At 35.7% G+C, this 17,561-nt stretch overlaps 1 protein-coding gene across 1 annotated transcript in view; it reads left to right on the top strand.

The window, feature by feature from the left end:
• Window positions 1-17,561, top strand: part of KIF24 (kinesin family member 24) — an 81,046-nt gene that overhangs the window by 13,352 nt on the left and 50,133 nt on the right. The window contains exons 2-4 of the mRNA XM_017657617.3: window positions 7,326-7,958; window positions 12,327-12,516; window positions 16,913-17,010. Of these exons, the coding sequence (XP_017513106.3) occupies window positions 7,351-7,958; window positions 12,327-12,516; window positions 16,913-17,010 (896 nt within the window). The 5' untranslated portion in view covers window positions 7,326-7,350. The remainder of the gene's footprint in view (window positions 1-7,325; window positions 7,959-12,326; window positions 12,517-16,912; window positions 17,011-17,561) is intronic.

The following is a 17,561-nucleotide window of genomic DNA, read 5'->3' on the forward strand; positions in this document are numbered from 1 at the left end:
TTATGGTGCTATTTGTTTCTACGGCAGCCAGCACTTACTTCATGTCAGGCACAGTGATCCAGTGCTGAATAAGAGCACATAGTCTCATCCTTATGGAGTACTTTACAATTTTCAATATAGTTTTACACACATAACTTACTGCATCCTATGAGAGAGGGAAATGTAACAGAGAAACTAAGTGGCTTTGTCCGAGGTCATATAGCTAAATGAGAGGTATGTAATTCCAAGTTCAGTTTCAGGCAATTTAGGTTAGGAAGAGTTACGTAGTTTGGGTAGATGAATGAACAGTTTGAGGGAGCATGTTAAATAGTTAGATCTTATCCACATCCTGGAATGTAAATAAATTTCCTTAATTGTGTATAAAGTTGCATGTATTCCCCCTCTAGTTGATTTTATCTGCCACTAGGATAAAGTTGGAGTTTCTGCCAACTGGATTTCTTCTGATACTCTATTTCAGATTGTTATCCCAATAGCTGAGACTTAGCAGTCTCTGGGTTTGTCACAAAGGAGAACCACATACTTATGGCATTGACTGAGTGGACCCTACATATAAAAACTGGCCCATCTGGCCTCTGTTGGAGTTTGCTGATTTGCAGGGTTTTTTCCTGGTGATGGCAGCTGTAAGAGATTCATTCCATGCTGCAGCAACAGATCTGCAGGAGGCAGCTAGTCTGCTGAGCAGGGTAGATAGTGGGCCAGTCAAGGGGGATGGCAATGGAGTTGTCTCTGCAGCTACTTTTGAAGGAGGCAGCATGGAAAAGTGAAAGAAAATGGGACTAGCCATGAGAAGACCCAAGTACCAATCACTTGAGAGCTGTGTTACCTTGGACAATGTACTGATTCATTCCAATCTTTCCCTTAAGTGAAATGATGGATTTATATGTGCACCATGGATAAATCTCAGAATCATTAAGCTAAGTGAAAGAAGCCAGGTCCAAAGAAAATTGTGTAATTCCATTTATATAAAATTTTAGAAAATACAAATATATGATGACAGAAAGCAGATCAAGACTCATCTCAAACCCAGAAACATACACAGACTTAAAGTGAGGGGATGGAAAAAGATATTTCATGCAAACAACAGGGAGAAAAAAGCAGGTGTTGCAGTACTTGTATCAGACAAAATAGACTTCAAAACAAAGAAAGTCACAAGAGATAAAGAAGGACATTACATAATGATAAAAGTGGCAGTCCAACAAGAGGAGATAACCATTATAAATATATATGTACCCAACACAGAAGCACCGACATATGTGAAACAAATACTAACAGAATTAAAGGAGGAACTAGAATGCAATGCATTCATTTTAGGAGACTTCAACACTCAACTCACTCCAAAGGACAGATCCACAAGACAGAAAATAAGTAAGGGCACAGAGGCACTGAACAACACCCTAAAACAGATGGACCTAACAGAACTCTACACCCAAAAGCAGCAGGATACACATTCTTCTCAAGTGCATATGGAACATTTTCCAGAATAGACAACATACTAGGCCACAAAAAGAACCTCAGTAAATTCAAAAAGATTGAAATCTACCAACCAACTTTTCAGATCACAAAGGTATAAAACTAGAAAGAAATTCTACAAAGAAAACAAAAAGGCTCACAAACACATGGAGGCTTAACAACATGCTCCTAAATAATCAATGGCTCAAAAACCAAATTAAACCAGATATCAAGCAATATACGGAGATAACTGACAACGACAGCACAGAGCCCCAACTTCTGTAGGACGCAGCAAAGGCAATTCTAAAAGGAAAGTTTATAGCAATCCAGGCCTATTTAAAGAAGGAAGAACAATCCCAAATCAATAGTCTAAAGTCACAATTATTGAAATTGGAAAAAGAAGAACAAATGAGATCCAAAGTCAGCAGAAGGAGGGACAGTATAAAGATCAGAGAAGAAATAAATAAAATTGAGGAAAAAAAAGAAAAAATCAATGAAACCAAGAGCTGGTTCTTTGAGAAAATAAACAAAATAGATAAAACCCTAGTCAGACTTATTAAAAGAAAAAGAGAATCTACACACATCAACAGAATCAGAAATGAGAAAGGAAAAATCACAACAGACCCCACAGAAATACAAAGAATTATTAGAGAATACTATGAAAATCTATATGCTAACAAGCTGGATAACCTAGAAGAAATGGACAACTTCCTAGAAAAATACAACCTTCCAAGACTGACCAAGAAAGAAACAGAAAATCTAAACAAACCAATTACCACCAACGAAATTGAATCAGTAATCAAAAAACTACCCAAGAAAAAAACCCACGGGCCAGATGCATTCACTGCTGAATTTTATCAGACATACAGAAAAGACATAATACCCATTCTCCTTAAAGTTTTCCAAAAAATAGAAGAGGAGGGAATACTTCCAAACTCATTCTATGAAGCCAGCATCACTCTAATACCCAAACCAGGCAAAGAGCCTGCCAAAAAAAGAAAATTACATACCAATATCCCTGATGAACATAGATGCAAAAATACTCAGCAAAATATTAGCAAACCAAATTAAAAAATATATCGAGTATTATACACCATGACCAAGTGGGATTCATCTCAAGGATGCAAGGATGGTACAACATTCGAAAATCCATCAACATCATCCACCACATAAATAAAAAGAAGGACAAAAACCACATGATCATCTCCATAGATGCTGAAAAAGCATTCGACAAAATTCAACATCCATTCATGATAAAATCTCTCAACAAAATGGGCATAGAGGGCAACTACCTCAACATAATAAACGCCATATATGAAAAACCCACAGCCAACATCATCTTAACAGTGAGAAGCTGAAAGCTTTTCACCTAAGATTGGGAACAAGACAGGGATGCCCACTCTCCCCATTGTAATTCAACATAGTACTGGAGGACCTACCCATGGCAATCAGACAACACAAAGAAATACAAGGCATCCAGATTGGTAAAGAAGAAGTTAAACTGTCACTATTTGCAGATGACATGATATTGTACATAAAAAACCCTAAAGACTCCACTCCAAAACTACTAGAACTGATATCAGAATACAGCAAAGTTGCTGGATACAAAATTAATACACAGAAATCTGTTGCTTTCCTATACACTAATGATGAACTAGTGGAAAGAGAAATCAGGAAAACAATTCCATTCACAATAGCATCAAAATAAATAAAATACCTAGGAATAAACCTTACCAAGGAAGTGAAAGACCTATACCCTGGAAACTACAAGACATTCTTAAGAGAAATTAAAGAGGACACTAACAAATGGAAACTCATCCCATGCTCTTGGCTAGGAAGAATTAATATTGTCAAAATGGCCATCCTCCCAAAAGCAATCTACAGATTTAATGCAATCCCTATCAAATCACCAACAGAATTCTTCAATGAGCTGGAACAAAGAGTTCTAAAATTCATATGGAACCACCAAAGACCCCAAATAGCCAAAGCAATACTGAGAAGGAAGAATAAAGTGGGAGGGATCTCCCTCCCCAACTTCAAGCTCTACTGCAAAGACACAGTAATCAAGACAATTTGGTACTGGGACAAGAACAGAGTCACAGACCAGTGGAACAGAATAGACACTCCAGACATTAACCCAAACATATATGGTCAATTAATATTTTATATATATCTATTTTGTTTATTTTCTCAAAGAACCAGCTCTTGGTTTCATTGATTTTTTTCTATTGTTTTCTTCTCAATTTTATTTATTTCTTCTCTGATCTTTATTATGTCCCTCCTTCTGCTGACTTTGGATCTCATTTGTTCTTCTTTTTACAGTTTCAATAATTGTGACTTTAGACTATTGATTTGGGATTGTTCTTCCTTCTTTAAATAGGCCTGGATTGCTATATACTTTCCTTTTAGAACTGCCTTTGCTGCGTCCTACAGAAGTTGGGGCTCTGTGCTGTTGTTGTCAGTTATCTCCGTATATTGCTTGATATCTGGTTTAATTTGGTTTTTGAGCCATTGATTATTTAGGAGCATGTTGTTAAGCCTCCATGTGTTTGTGAGCCTTTTTTGTTTTCTTTGTAGAATTTCTTTCTAGTTTTATACCTTTGTGATCTGAAAAGTTGGTTGGTAGATTTCAATCTTTTTGAATTTACTGAGGTTCTTTTTGTGGCCTTGTATGTTGTCTATTCTGGAAAATGTTCCATGTGCACTTGAGAAGAATGTGTATCCTGCTGCTTTTGGGTATAGAGTTTTGTAGATGTCTGTTAGGTCCAACTGTTCTAGTGTGTTGTCCAGTGCCTCTGTGTCCCTACTTATTTTCTGTCTGGTTGATCTGTCCTTTGGAGTGAGTGGTGTGTTGAAGTCTCCTAAAATGATTGCATTGTATTCTATTTCCTCCTTTAATTCTGTTAGTATTTGTTTCACATATGTCAGTGCTCCTATGTTGGGTGCATATATATTTATAATGGTTATATCATCTTGTACTGCCCTCTTTATCATTATGTAATGTTCTTCTTTATCTCCTGTTACTTTTGTTTCGAAGCCCTGTGAGGTTTTTTTTGTTCTTTATTTTTCTATTAATCTGGGAAGAGACACAGATACCTATATATTTTTGAAATTCCTACAGTGATGTTTACTCCAGAAGAAGAGAGGACCAGACCTTTGTAAAATGGAATGTGGTACAAAGAACATGTACTTTTAAGACAAAAGAATATAGTCCTAACTGTAGAGTTCAGAAAGGTAGAATACTGCTGAGTTATGTAGAAGCATAGCAGTAGTTACTTTAATCTGCATGTCCAGATTACTGCTATCTCTGGCATCTGCCCTCTCATGGTATTATGGGATAACCAAGCATTGCAAAATTCATATGTCAGCCTTGCAGGTAGTGATTAAGGGATACAGTAGAGCCATGATTATCAGAGTTGGGTTGGGAAATGTTTGGTATGTCACTGAGGGAATGGTATGTGAAATAGAGGATCTCATACAGCCTGTGGAAATTGAAAAGACTGCATAGTACTTTATCAGTTAAAGTACTGGGTTAGGCTGAGCCACGTGGGGGATTATAACTGCTTTTATATGTGTTATAACTTGAAACACTCCAAAACATTGAAGGTTTATTCTGTTTTAGGTTCTGTGCAAGGCGGTGAAATAGTTGCAATACAAAAAATTACAATTACATTAGTAATAACTACCAACACTTACTGGGCAGTAAGTATGTATTAGGCATCATGCTGGGAGATGTACAAATATTTTCTCATTAAATCCTAATGCTAGGAGCTGTGGAGTCTGTTAGTTCCCATTTTACAATCGAGAAAATTGAGTTCCAGAGATATTAAATAAGTTACTTGCCAAAAGTAACATTGTGGAGACTCTAAATTCCCATTGTACAGTTGAGAAAAATGAGTTCCAGAGATGTTTAATAAGTCACTTGCTAAAGGTGATTTATCTACTTATTGAGATTGTTTGGAGGTAAACAAGCAGTGCTTAGAACAGTGCCTGGTACATAATAAGTGTTCAATAAATATTAGCTGCTATTGTTATTGAAGCACAGGGGAAATGCCAGCTATCCCTGCTAGGACATACCTCAAAGAAGAAAAATAGAAATAAGGTTTTTCCTGGGAAAGAGAGGTAGTCCAGGTAGAAGAAACAATAGTAAAGGGATTGGTGTCCTCCTTTAACCACTGCATAGGGTGCTTGGTAGTAAAATGGTAGAAGAGGCTGAGGAATGGAAGAAGACATCATGCATGGGAGTGGGGGAGAGCTGTTGAGAGCTATGTTGAAAGGATGGGCATAACTCATTTTAGTAGGCAGAGGGTGTCGGAACATTTCAGGCAAAGATGCAACATTTAAAAGGCATAGAAGCAGTGTTGCAGTTATCTAATGCTATGTCATTATAAACTGCCCCAAAACTTAGTGATTTAAAACAATTCCTATTTTATTTGCTCACAGTTCTGTGAATCAGATATTTGGGTTAGGTGGTTCTGGTCTCACCTGGGGTCACTCATGTTGCAGCAGTCAGCTGGTAGCTCCACTGGAACTAAATAGTCTAAAATGGCTTCTCTCACATGTCTGGCTTTGATGATGGTTGTTGGTTATACTTCTTCACATGGCAGCAGCAGACTTGCAAGAGAACAGTAGAAGCTGCAAGGGCTCTTGAGGCCTAGGTGTGGAAGTTACACAGTGTTGCTTCCACCACGTTTTGTTGGACAAAACAAGTCAGAAGGCCAGCCTAGATGCAGTGGGAGAAGTAGACTCCAACTCTGATGGAAGGACCTGCAAAGAATTCATGGCCTTCCCTTCCACCCTCAACATACCACAAATAGAAAAGGGCAGGGTGAGTTTAGGATGTGTTACTTAGCCCAGCCCTGACCTCTGTTTCTCCTAGAACAAAGGCAAAGTATAAATTAAAATGAAAAATAGAAAAGTTTTACCAATAATTAACTAATTGAATTTTGAAGTTGAATTAGAAAACTATTTTTAAAAAGAATGTACTTTACTTACTTTTGAATATTCTCATAAACTTGAAAAACAGGAGTGTAAAGAATTCCTCAAGGTCCTGACTTTAGTAATAGGCCAGGATTATGTGTTATTACTACATCATTTGTTGTTTAACTAAATAACTTGGTCTTAAAATTTTTTAAGTATTTTAATATGCAACCTTGACCATAGTATTACTTTCCAAGGCAAATTTTTTAATTCACATTCCATACACATAGATATCTACAACCAACTACCTTTTAGATTGATCTGGAATTCTGAATTAGTAGATTCTGAATTAATGTTGTTTTTACGTCTTTATTCAACTAACTTTTACCAGTACTCAGCAGACACAAATGTGATTCCCTCTGAGTTATACTAGTTTACAGTCATCTGTGGTTTGCTATTTAATTCTGCTTTCTATTCTGAAAGAGTTCATAGCCTTTGTTCATTAATCAAGGGAAACAGTTGTGCAACATGCCTTGACATTAAGTTGAACATCTAAAATTAGTCCTGCTGCAATCAGTGGTTGGGGACAAGGCTTCAGTAGTTTTGGTATGTTTGACACCATGGTATGTAGATGTTGCAAGGTTGGAAAAATCTCTCTAGAAATAAGTAAGTGACTTGTGTTGTGTGTGTGTGCATGTGCCTATGTAGATACACAGTTTAAGATCTATTTTTATTACACAGATGAACAAAATTACATCTGTTACTATAATGCATCATAGCATCTTTGCTTATACACTGTGATGTTTGATTATTTCAGAAGAAAAATACACTTATTGAAAACTTGGTATGCTTGAGTGGATTTTTCTGCCTGTTTATTTTGGGGTTTTCATTTTTTAAATAAATAATTGTATTATATATATTATATTTCAAGTGAATGGCTTTTTTTTTCTTTTCAGAGTTTATAGAAACCTATTCACAAAAATGACATCCTGGTTGTATGAATGTCTTTGTGAAGCTGAACTTGCACAGTATTACCCTCATTTTACTGCCCTTGGCCTTCAAAAAATAGATGAATTAGCCAAGGTTACAATGAAAGACTACTCCAAATTGGGAGTCCATGACATGAAAGACCGCAAACGTCTCTTTCAACTTATCAACATCATTAAGATTATGCAGGAAGAGGATAAAGTAGTCAGTAGCCCAGAGCACCTTCAGTACATCAAGCCTCAGGAATCCAGATCTGGCCCTCGCAGGCAACTACATTTTGATTCTCCTGCTGACAACAAAGACAGAACTACCAGCAATGATGGGTTTGAAATGTGCAACTTAACAGATTTTTCTGCAAGTGAACAGAAGTCTAGTTACCTAAAAGTGCTGCAGCACATGCTACCAGAAGATTCCCAATACCACACAAAAACAAGAATCCTGAATGCCACAGCTGCTGATGCCCATGTGCAAACAGAAACTAACACTTCGCTCTTTTCATCAAATCATTTTTCTCCAATACTAGGGGATTGTGATAGTCCCATCGTTCAAAGAGTCTCTCATGTTTCAGGGTATAATTATGGAATCCCTCATTCTTGTATCAGGTAATAATTTATTTTTATAGCTCATTTTTTTGGAGGGAGGGAGGGTAGCCTCGGGCAAAGGTTGTCTTCATGACCAGGGGAGAGCAACTACTCCTTATTTTCAGAAAATGATAGTGAACAGCTTCGGCATCAACAATAGAAATACCTTGATGGGGGAAAATTAATGAGGAGTTGGGACTTTCCAGATGGGAGAAAGATGATATTGTTCATGTACATCAAACATCTGCTACTTGCCAGGATCTGCTGTTACCCCTATAGCAGACCTGTTTCTATTATTTATTATAGTGTAACATGATATACCTAGTGCATCCATGAAGGTAAAATAGTTAACTAGTCTTCTGTGATGGGGAAAAAAATTATACAATCCAAGGGATTGTTTTATAAGGCTGTCAAATTCACTTAAACCAACCAGGAGACATAAAGCTTAGTTAAAAACAAAGAGCATGTAAGTTGAATTAAGTAGGTCTTTGGAGCAGTTAGTTTACCTGCTCACATTGGTAAATGTTGCCCTGAGTGTGTGCTACAGTTCCAGGCCTGGATGAACAGGTTGTTTAGGTAACTGCAAAGAGTAAGACACTTTTGATGGAGTTTAGAGTTTGAAAGTTAGGGAGAGAATAAGTCATTTCAACCTAATGCCTCAAGTTAGAATTTGAAATAAGGTCCCCAAGAGCAGAGATATTGAGTAACCCCTAATACTAATATTGGTATAATAGAAAATACGTTCTTTTAAAAATAATGTGTTGCTTGTTTGTTATTTTAAAAGTTATAGATGGTGAGTTTGGAGAAACAAAATACATTCTTAAACCTCATTTTCCATTTCTTTTAAAAAAGGCTATTATTCATACCTTAAAACAAGCTACTTACATCTGGTCTTATATTGGCCAAGGTTTCAGAGGATCTCATCTCATACCCAGCCAATTCCTTTATCCCCCCACCCAAAATAGAAGATCCAATTTTAAAGGAAAAAATACCTTTAGTAATTTGAAATATGTGAGTTTTATAGTGTTTCTAAAGAGATTTTAGTGGGGAGGGTTTGGTTGAGCAGAGCAGATAGTACTGTTTTTTTCTTTTGTGAGAAGACCAGATTGCCCCATGACCATCAAAGCCAAGATTGTTGTTGTCCTATTGGTTAGCTCAGTGGTAAAAAGACAAATTTTTCTTGAATATTATGGTCTTTTGATTGAACAACATATAAAAATCAAAATTAGAATTATTTATAAATAGAAAAATACATCATTTTGCATTATTTATTTGGTTTGAGTGGATATTTTAGTTTCAATAGTGCTATTTCATTTATTTGGCAAATATTAAGTACCACCTCTACTAGGCTTGATTGCAGCTATAAAGATAATTAGGCTATCTGGAGACTTATGGACTCTTAGGGGACAGGGTAAGTGGGAAGACAGACAAACAACCATATGGTGAAATAAGTTCTTTTATAGAGGTTTATACATGACAAACCCAGAGCTTTCCCACCTTTAATGTAGTTATTATCTTACTCTTCCCATTCTTTATTAGAGAAATGGAGGTAAGAAAGAACATTTTCCCCAGTAATCCTCAGTATTGTCTTTTCACCCAAACCCTAAGTAGGAGTCAGTGTTTCAGAACTTTTGAGAAACTCTCTCACCAATTTAAGGCTTGCTGTTAGGGAGTAATCCTATCCAAAGAGCATTCTGTTTGGATGCCTCAGATCAGGTAAATTCAGAATAAACCACCAGCCTCAGAATCTTAATAAAAGTCTAAGGCATTTAGAACACTGGCTGGCCTGACATATTTAAGATCTTGAATAGACCTAACTCTTTGCGTGTCAGACAGATACAGCTTATTTCTTCTAGGGAACATTGGGCATTGAAACCGAGCCTCTTAGGAGAAGAATATTCATTCCTTTTTCCCCTTGAACTTGAAAACTGCAATTCTTTTGTTCATATCATCCATCCTAGTCCCTGGTCATTTTTGAAAAGGGTATTTTCTGTCCTCTTTGATTACCTTTATATGATGGGTTATTGGTACTCACCAGCAATGAGAGATTTTGACATAAGGCCCTTGTTAAAATGCTGCACTAAAATTTTGTTTCTTGTAAACTATCAAACATGTGCAAAAGAACAGAGAATAGAACAGTGAAACCCCCATATGTCCATCATTCACTTTTTTAATTGAAGTATCGTTGATATACAATTTTATGTTGGTTTCAAATATACAACACAGAGGTTCAACAATTATCCATATTATTAACTCTTCAACCTCTCTAGTGCAGTTACTGTCTATCAACGTAGAAAGATATATAGAATCATTGACTATGTTCTCCATGCTATACTGCCATCCCTGTGACCAACTTATATTGTGATTGTGAATTATTGTGCCCCTGTATCCCCTTCATGCTCCCCCCGAACTCACCCCAGCCACCTCCTACTTGGTAACCACTAGTCACTTCTCAGTGTCTATCAGTCTACTGCATCATTCACTTTTTTTAATTAAGGTATCATTGATATATAGAAAGGTTACACAAGAAAAACAATGTGGTTATTACATTCACCCTTATTATCGAGTCCCTTCCCATACCCCATTACAGTCAGTGTCCATCAGCATAGTAAGATGCTATAGAGTCCCTACTTGTCTTCTCTGTGCTACACTGTCTTCCCCGTGACTCCCCCCCACACCATGTGTGCCGATCATGATACCCCACAATCCCCTTCTCTCTCCCTCCCCACCCACCCTCTCCTACCCCTCCCCTTTGGTAACCACTAGTTCCTTCTTGGAGTCTGTGAATCTGCTGCTATTCTGTTCCTTCAGTTTTTCTTCGTTGTTTTACTCCACAAATGAGGGAAGTCATTTGGCATTTGTCTTTCTCTGCCTGACTTATTTCACTGAGCATAATACCCTCTAGCTCCATCCATGTTGTTGCAAATGGTAGGATTTGTTTCTTTCTTATGGCTGAATAGTATTCCATTGTGTGCATCATTCACTTTTAATGATTGTCAAGATTTTGCCATTTAACCTCAAAATGGTACATTTTTTAAAGTCTACTATATGTTGGTTTAAAAAAAAAAAGCTTCAAAAGTCTTGAGTAGTCCTTTATGCATTATACTAGAAATTTTATTTGCTACTTCTTACTAATTTAGATCCCAGCAAAAAAATAATTTTCCAGACAGTTGGAGGGCTCATAAAATTGAAATTGATATGAAACAATTATGTAGTGAAATATTTGTATAAAATTTATAAAAGGCTTTTTAGGGGCTATTCATCAAATTCTGAAGTGTAAAGGGAGATAATAATTTGTCTTACTAAGGTATTCTTAGTATATGCACCAAAGGCATTTATCCTAATAAAACTACTTTCAAGAGTCCTATTTTTTTTTTGTTACCTAGCTTAATAGGAATCTCTGTATAGATAAGTAGTCAGTTCTTAAATATATACATATGTGCCACCATTAGGCTCAGCAAGTAAACCTGATGAACTTTGTCTCTCTTATCCAAGGAATATTGCCTCAAATATTCTGGATGTTAAGGTTAATGAGTTCACTGAAGTTAGAGACAGAGAAAAAATGCATCTGAATAAAAGGGTGAATTGGTGGTGGACAGTACCAGCCATAAAATTGTCCTGGGGAGAAGAAATATAGGATTATGTTCTAACAAACACATATCAGGGTGGACAAAAAGAGGACGTAGGAGAACAAGACAAAGGGAAGGGCAGAATACAATTGGGGAGGAGTAGGGGAAAAGAACACTGAAACCTACCACCTAATTCAAAGTATTTAGTAAACCAAGATAGGATAAAAAAAGAAATTAGATTGAATGGTCAAGAAAACAGTAAATGTGCAAGAATAATTGGATTGACAGGAAGCAAGAGACATGGGTTTGGGTCTTGTAAGGGTCTTGAAAGGGTGGTACCAGCATTAGAGTTGAGGATTAACCAGCTTTTTTGGGGGATATAAGGAACATATATCACCCATTGTTAGAAGCCTTTTCGAAGATCACACCTAGAAGCCACACACAAGTCTTTGACCTAAAGCCCCCCTTAGGTCTTTGGGTTTGTTTATTTTGTTTTTGCCAGGGCAAGTGATGGGGTGGAGTAGGGATGGAGACAGATGTAATCAGGGAGATATAGCTAATAAAAGAACTTTCTCAGTGTCATGTATATTAGATATATGTATATTATATATATATATGATATATATAGTAGGTATGTATATATATAATAGATGTAATATATAAAAATGTAACAAATATATGTGTGTTATAACATATAACTATTATATAACAACTAAAATATAAACAAAACTTAATATGTAACAAAATGTATAGATTCTTTGACCTGTTAAGTGACCTTATCCTATTATTAAAAACTAAAGCCCTCTTATAAACATATCAGACATAGCACCTCAGAGAAAGAGAATCCTTGGACTGAGATGGAGAAAATAAGAGTTTGTGTTCGAAAGCGCCCTCTGGGCATGAGGGAGGTACATCGTGGAGAAATTAATATTATTACTGTAGAAGACAAAGAAACTCTACTTGTTCATGAGAAGAAAGAAGCAGTTGACCTCACACAATATATTCTGCAGGTAAAATACTTTCCTTTTGTGTCTGGAACTAATTATTATATGCGTCAACTTTTTGCTTTTTAAGTGGCAGCATACAAATCCTAAAATTCAGTTTGGGTGTTGGCATTAATTCCTGATGTGACATTGTATTAAATTATAGATACCTTAGGCCTTCATTTGAAAAACATAGTGAAATGGGGATACAAAAATTAAATCCTCATCTCTAGTGCAACAGAGTCACATCATACATTTACTTGCTTTATATGAGTTTAATTATGTATGTTCAGCAAAAAAGAATGAAGGCATACAAAGAATTTAAATAATGAATTGGTGGTAGACAGAACCAGTCACTGGGCATATGCTCCAGAGTGAGTATGAGATGGCCACATAGCTAGTCTCAATTCTTGCCCAGCTCTCACAGTGCAAATATGTCTGCTCAGTGTGAGTCTGGAGTTCAATGTTGGAAGATAGATTTTTGAGCAACAAAGCCCCAGATTGCCGACCAACTGCTTATTTTGATTCTCAGTTGTCTTTGGGCTTGAACTTAATTTGGTAGAAATTGGGCTCTTGAGCAGGCCACTTTGTACAGGGTGGATTGCAGTGAATAAGTATAATCCCAGGTGTATAACTTCACATCTAACATTTAAGGGACAGGTATCCTTCCGATAACTCTTCAGTCTCATACAGAAGCAGCAAACCCCATAGGTGAAAAATATTGTAATTTAGGTATTCCTAAAATTATGGAGCATGTGAATAAAATGGGATATCCACCAAATGGTAAAATTTGGGAATTTAGTTTATTTTACTCTGAATCTGTCTCACTAAACATTCATATTATTCTCTATCTCTTGCCTCAAAATACAGTTACTGTTAGAAAGCAAGCAAACGGTGAGTAATCTGGTGTGCTAGCAATTCACTTTAGTCAGCTGACATCTTACTCTACTGGAATAAATCCTTTAACACTGAAGTCAAATTGTTAACACTTTTCCCCTCTTTTACACTTGCATTGTTCTTCTTTTTCTTTGGTTACCAAAATTGAGTTTCACAATGACATTCAAAGTAATTCACTGAGTCTTTAATAATGGCACTAAATTACTAAGCAACTGTATAACCAACCCAACCACTTTAACAGCCTTATTGATTGCTGATCAATGCACAATCTATTAGGTCTAGGTGGGAAGTATTTATTTTGAAGATTGTCTAAATGACCAATTAGTTGTAATGCTGTCTAGTTCCATGACTACTACCAAAGACATCCTTAATGATGCTTCTGTCACAGTAATTCCCTCAAGGACCATCATCTTATCTTTTTGTATTTTTTCCATTATTGCCAAACACAATAACCTTACTTCTTTGTCATTACCATTGGTCAATACTTATTGAATATCTATAGTTTCTGTAGTGCTTTCTCTGCTATTTGAACTTTGGACCTTTGCTCTCATAGGTCAAAGTCCTTACCTATCAATGCCATAATATAAAAGTGCTGGGAAGGCTTCCCCCCTTTTTTCCTTACATAACTAGAAAGACGAAAAGGGAAGTTCAGAGCTAACTTAGCAAATAAAGATCCTGGACCTTTGGTTTTCATTTTGACACTTACTCAGAAACTCAAACAATAGGTTTGTCCATTTAATTAAATATCCTTTCCTTTCAAATCTTTTGTTAGTATAGACAGATGATCATATACATGTAATGTGCAATCCTACCTACCATTAAATTTTATATCAACATAATAAGTGGGAGGAAAAAGGAAACAAATCTGTATCTGTTTTAATCCAATTTCTTAAATAGGGAAAAAATATATTTCAAAAAACAAGATGGTATTGAAATATATCAAAAAAGTCAACAGTGGCTTTTCAGGTAGTAAGATTTACAGGAAATTTTATTTTCTTCTCTGTTGTTTTCCATGTTTTTAAATTTTTCTACAACCAGCTGTCTTACTTTTACATAAAATAAAATCTTCTGAATAGCATAGGTTCACCTATTTCAGAATCAAAAGGCACAAAAGGGTATGCAGTAATCCCACTTCCTCCTAGAAGGCAAGCAGTATTATGTGTTCTAAGTGTATCTTTCCAGAGATAGTCTATAAATACATATTACTTTTATAATCTGAAAAAGTTTATTTAAAAAATAAACTATGGAAGTCTAATTATATCAAGGCTAAAGTAGGTGTTAATGCATACTCACAAAGTATGATCAAAGTATATGTAATGCAAAGGACTTTATGATTCATATTATATATATTTTTTAATTACAATAATTTGCATGTATGCATATATTTCATGAAAGATGCTTACAAAAGTACTGGAAAAGTCAATACCTAAATCCTATTGGAAAGATACTAGTTCCTTTAATCAATAGGTGCTTTCTAAAGTTTTTACTCAAGAGCTAAAATTACTCACAAGCACTTATAGAGAGGAAGAAAAGGCATATACTTCACAAAATAAAAGAAAAAATTCGCACATTTACTTATATTCATTTTTGTCTTCTTTTCTGGAGAAAGATCTTGTACGTAAACTATAAAAACCTATGGTGTTATTTGAGCAATGAATTAATTTGTCTCCTTTCTTAAAGACCAGTTATGAGTTGGATGTAGATCATATTCATTAAAGTTGAACTTTAGAATTATGTTTGCTCTTTATTATTGCCATTTTCAATCTTATTCAAAAGTATAATGAATCCCTATGTACCTGTCACCCAGCTTTAACAGTTAAAAACATTTTATTGTTCTTTAAAGTCTTATTGCATTTTTCATACTAAAAGTTCATAGGTCTCTTTATCATGTTGTACAGATACATTATTTTCTTACCTACTAACTTTTGGAGAAATTTTCTGATAAATTCAAATTTGGGGCCCCAGTTTCCTCTCAGATGACCTAACATATTTCCATTCTAATGTAATGATACATGAAACAGAATTGAACCTGGGATAGAGTGACTCATGACAAATTGGTCCAAGTCCATTTTTCTGGATTTGACCATATAATTTTTCCTTATCTGGATATTTAGAGCAGGCCCAAAAGGTAGTAGAAGATAGGGCACCATCTCTCATTTGTTGGGTATATATTGCCATTATTATGCTACAATCAGGCTTGAAATTATTAGTATTTCTTAACTCAGATATAGTTAGGCTGCCAACATTTAAGCCTCTAAATCATGCAAATAATTATGGCTGCTGAACTAATGCTTTCCAGACCTAATTTAACAGGAATGGGTTCTTCTGTCTCTTCTTTTCCAGATTACCATGGTTTTCATTTGGGAGTCATCCTGGGCTCCTTTCTCTCCCCTGCTCCCCACACTCAGGCAATGGCCAAATTTCTCATGTGTCCATCTCCTCTTTATTTTCATTGTCATCTAATTTGTGACCCTTCTTACCTCACCACTGAGTTACTAGTATCCCTGTTCCCAGTCCATTAACAGTGTGAACCCAGATTAATCTTTCAGTAAAACAACTCAAATCATCCCTTTCCTTTGCAAAGGTTTTAATTGTCTTCCCATTGTTTACTAAATTAAATGTGAACATTCCACTCCTTCCCTTAAAGCTCATGTCCCAAGACCCCATCCACATAGTCCTAACTCATTGTTCTAGCCTTCTGTTTCACCTTTCTGCCTACCAGGAGCTTAATTTTAACCACATTGAATCCTCCCTGTTCCCTTAACGCTTTCCTGCTTTGACTGTTTGCTCAAATTTCCCTGTGCCCACGATAACCTGCCCTGCCTCCATCTCTACCGCTCAAACTCTTTTTTTTCCCCTAGGCCCATTCTCAGTGTAGTCTTTTTCATAGTGTTGTTCCCAATCAGAAGGAAGATGTTTTTTCTTTGAATTCAACATGTACTGTATCTCACACTTTTCTACCTTATAGTCATTTGTATACTTGTCTGGATTAGCATCTTTAGGCGAGGGTTGGGGAAATGGTAGGGTAATGCCTATGTCTTTGGGCCTCTTGACGTGCCTACTGCAGTTATACTGAATATTCAGCTACTAGCTAAATAATAAATGTTTATGTAATTAAAAGTTAAGATATATAACCTATGGAATAGAGATCTTCCTCTAGAATTCCCCCAAAATTTCAGGTTCACTGCCCCAAGCTGGGCTATGAGAATAATCCCATAGAATTCAGTTATTCACCTAGACCTAAGGAGAATTTGCTTGCTGTTGTACTCAGTTTAAGAGGACTTCACATAAGAGAGAACAAAAATTGGGTGCCTTAGTTTTTATACTGTAAGAACATGTCTACAGAGATCTCAAGTAAAAGAAGACCCTGTGATTTGAGAGTTATTGATTGCTTGTTTATCTCTAAGTTTGTCATCATTGGTTACTATTAATTAAAAATGCATTTGTGCCTTTATCTGTAACTAGAATAGTGGTGAAGAAAGTCCAGAAAATGTGTCTTTCTGTAAAAATCAAATTTCTTTTTCAGCATGTTTTTTATTTTGATGAAGTCTTTGGTGAGGCATGCACCAATTGGGAGGTATACATGAAGACTACTCACCCACTCATTCAGCATATTTTCAATGGGTATGATAGTAATATTTGTTTCTCTTGCTTTTTATTTTCTATTTTTCTATAAATCATATTTCTTAATAAATATCACTTATGCTTTTCAATCCTTTGAAGTAAAAATGAATTTGTTTTGATGTAGTGAATTGAAATTAGACCCTTCTGAAAAGTGCAATGTCTCTATACAATTTGCCACACATTCACAGATTTTCAGCAAAATTTCCTTTTAAACTGATGATATTGATTCTCTGTGCTTAGTGGAAAAATATAAGCTCTCAACAACCTAATTTCATCAAAGTCCTCAGATTAAAAAGGTTAAAGTGGTTGTAGTTAGTTTGAACTTTTGATAATAAGGAATTATGTATTCTGGCTATAATGCAGTTAATATTTTCATTGGATGGAATAGATAAGTGATTATCATCCATTTTTCATAGATGTGTTTTTTTTAATTTTGAGATAATTATTCACACTTAGTAAACATTAAACGGGACAGAAAAGGCACTAGGGACTTCCCATTGTATAATTAAAATGTAGGCAGGTATGGGTAGAAAATGCCACATAACCTGTTA

The sequence above is a fragment of the Manis javanica genome, chromosome 2 (genome assembly GCF_040802235.1).
Source record: "Manis javanica isolate MJ-LG chromosome 2, MJ_LKY, whole genome shotgun sequence".
Taxonomy (NCBI): Eukaryota; Metazoa; Chordata; class Mammalia; order Pholidota; family Manidae; genus Manis; species Manis javanica.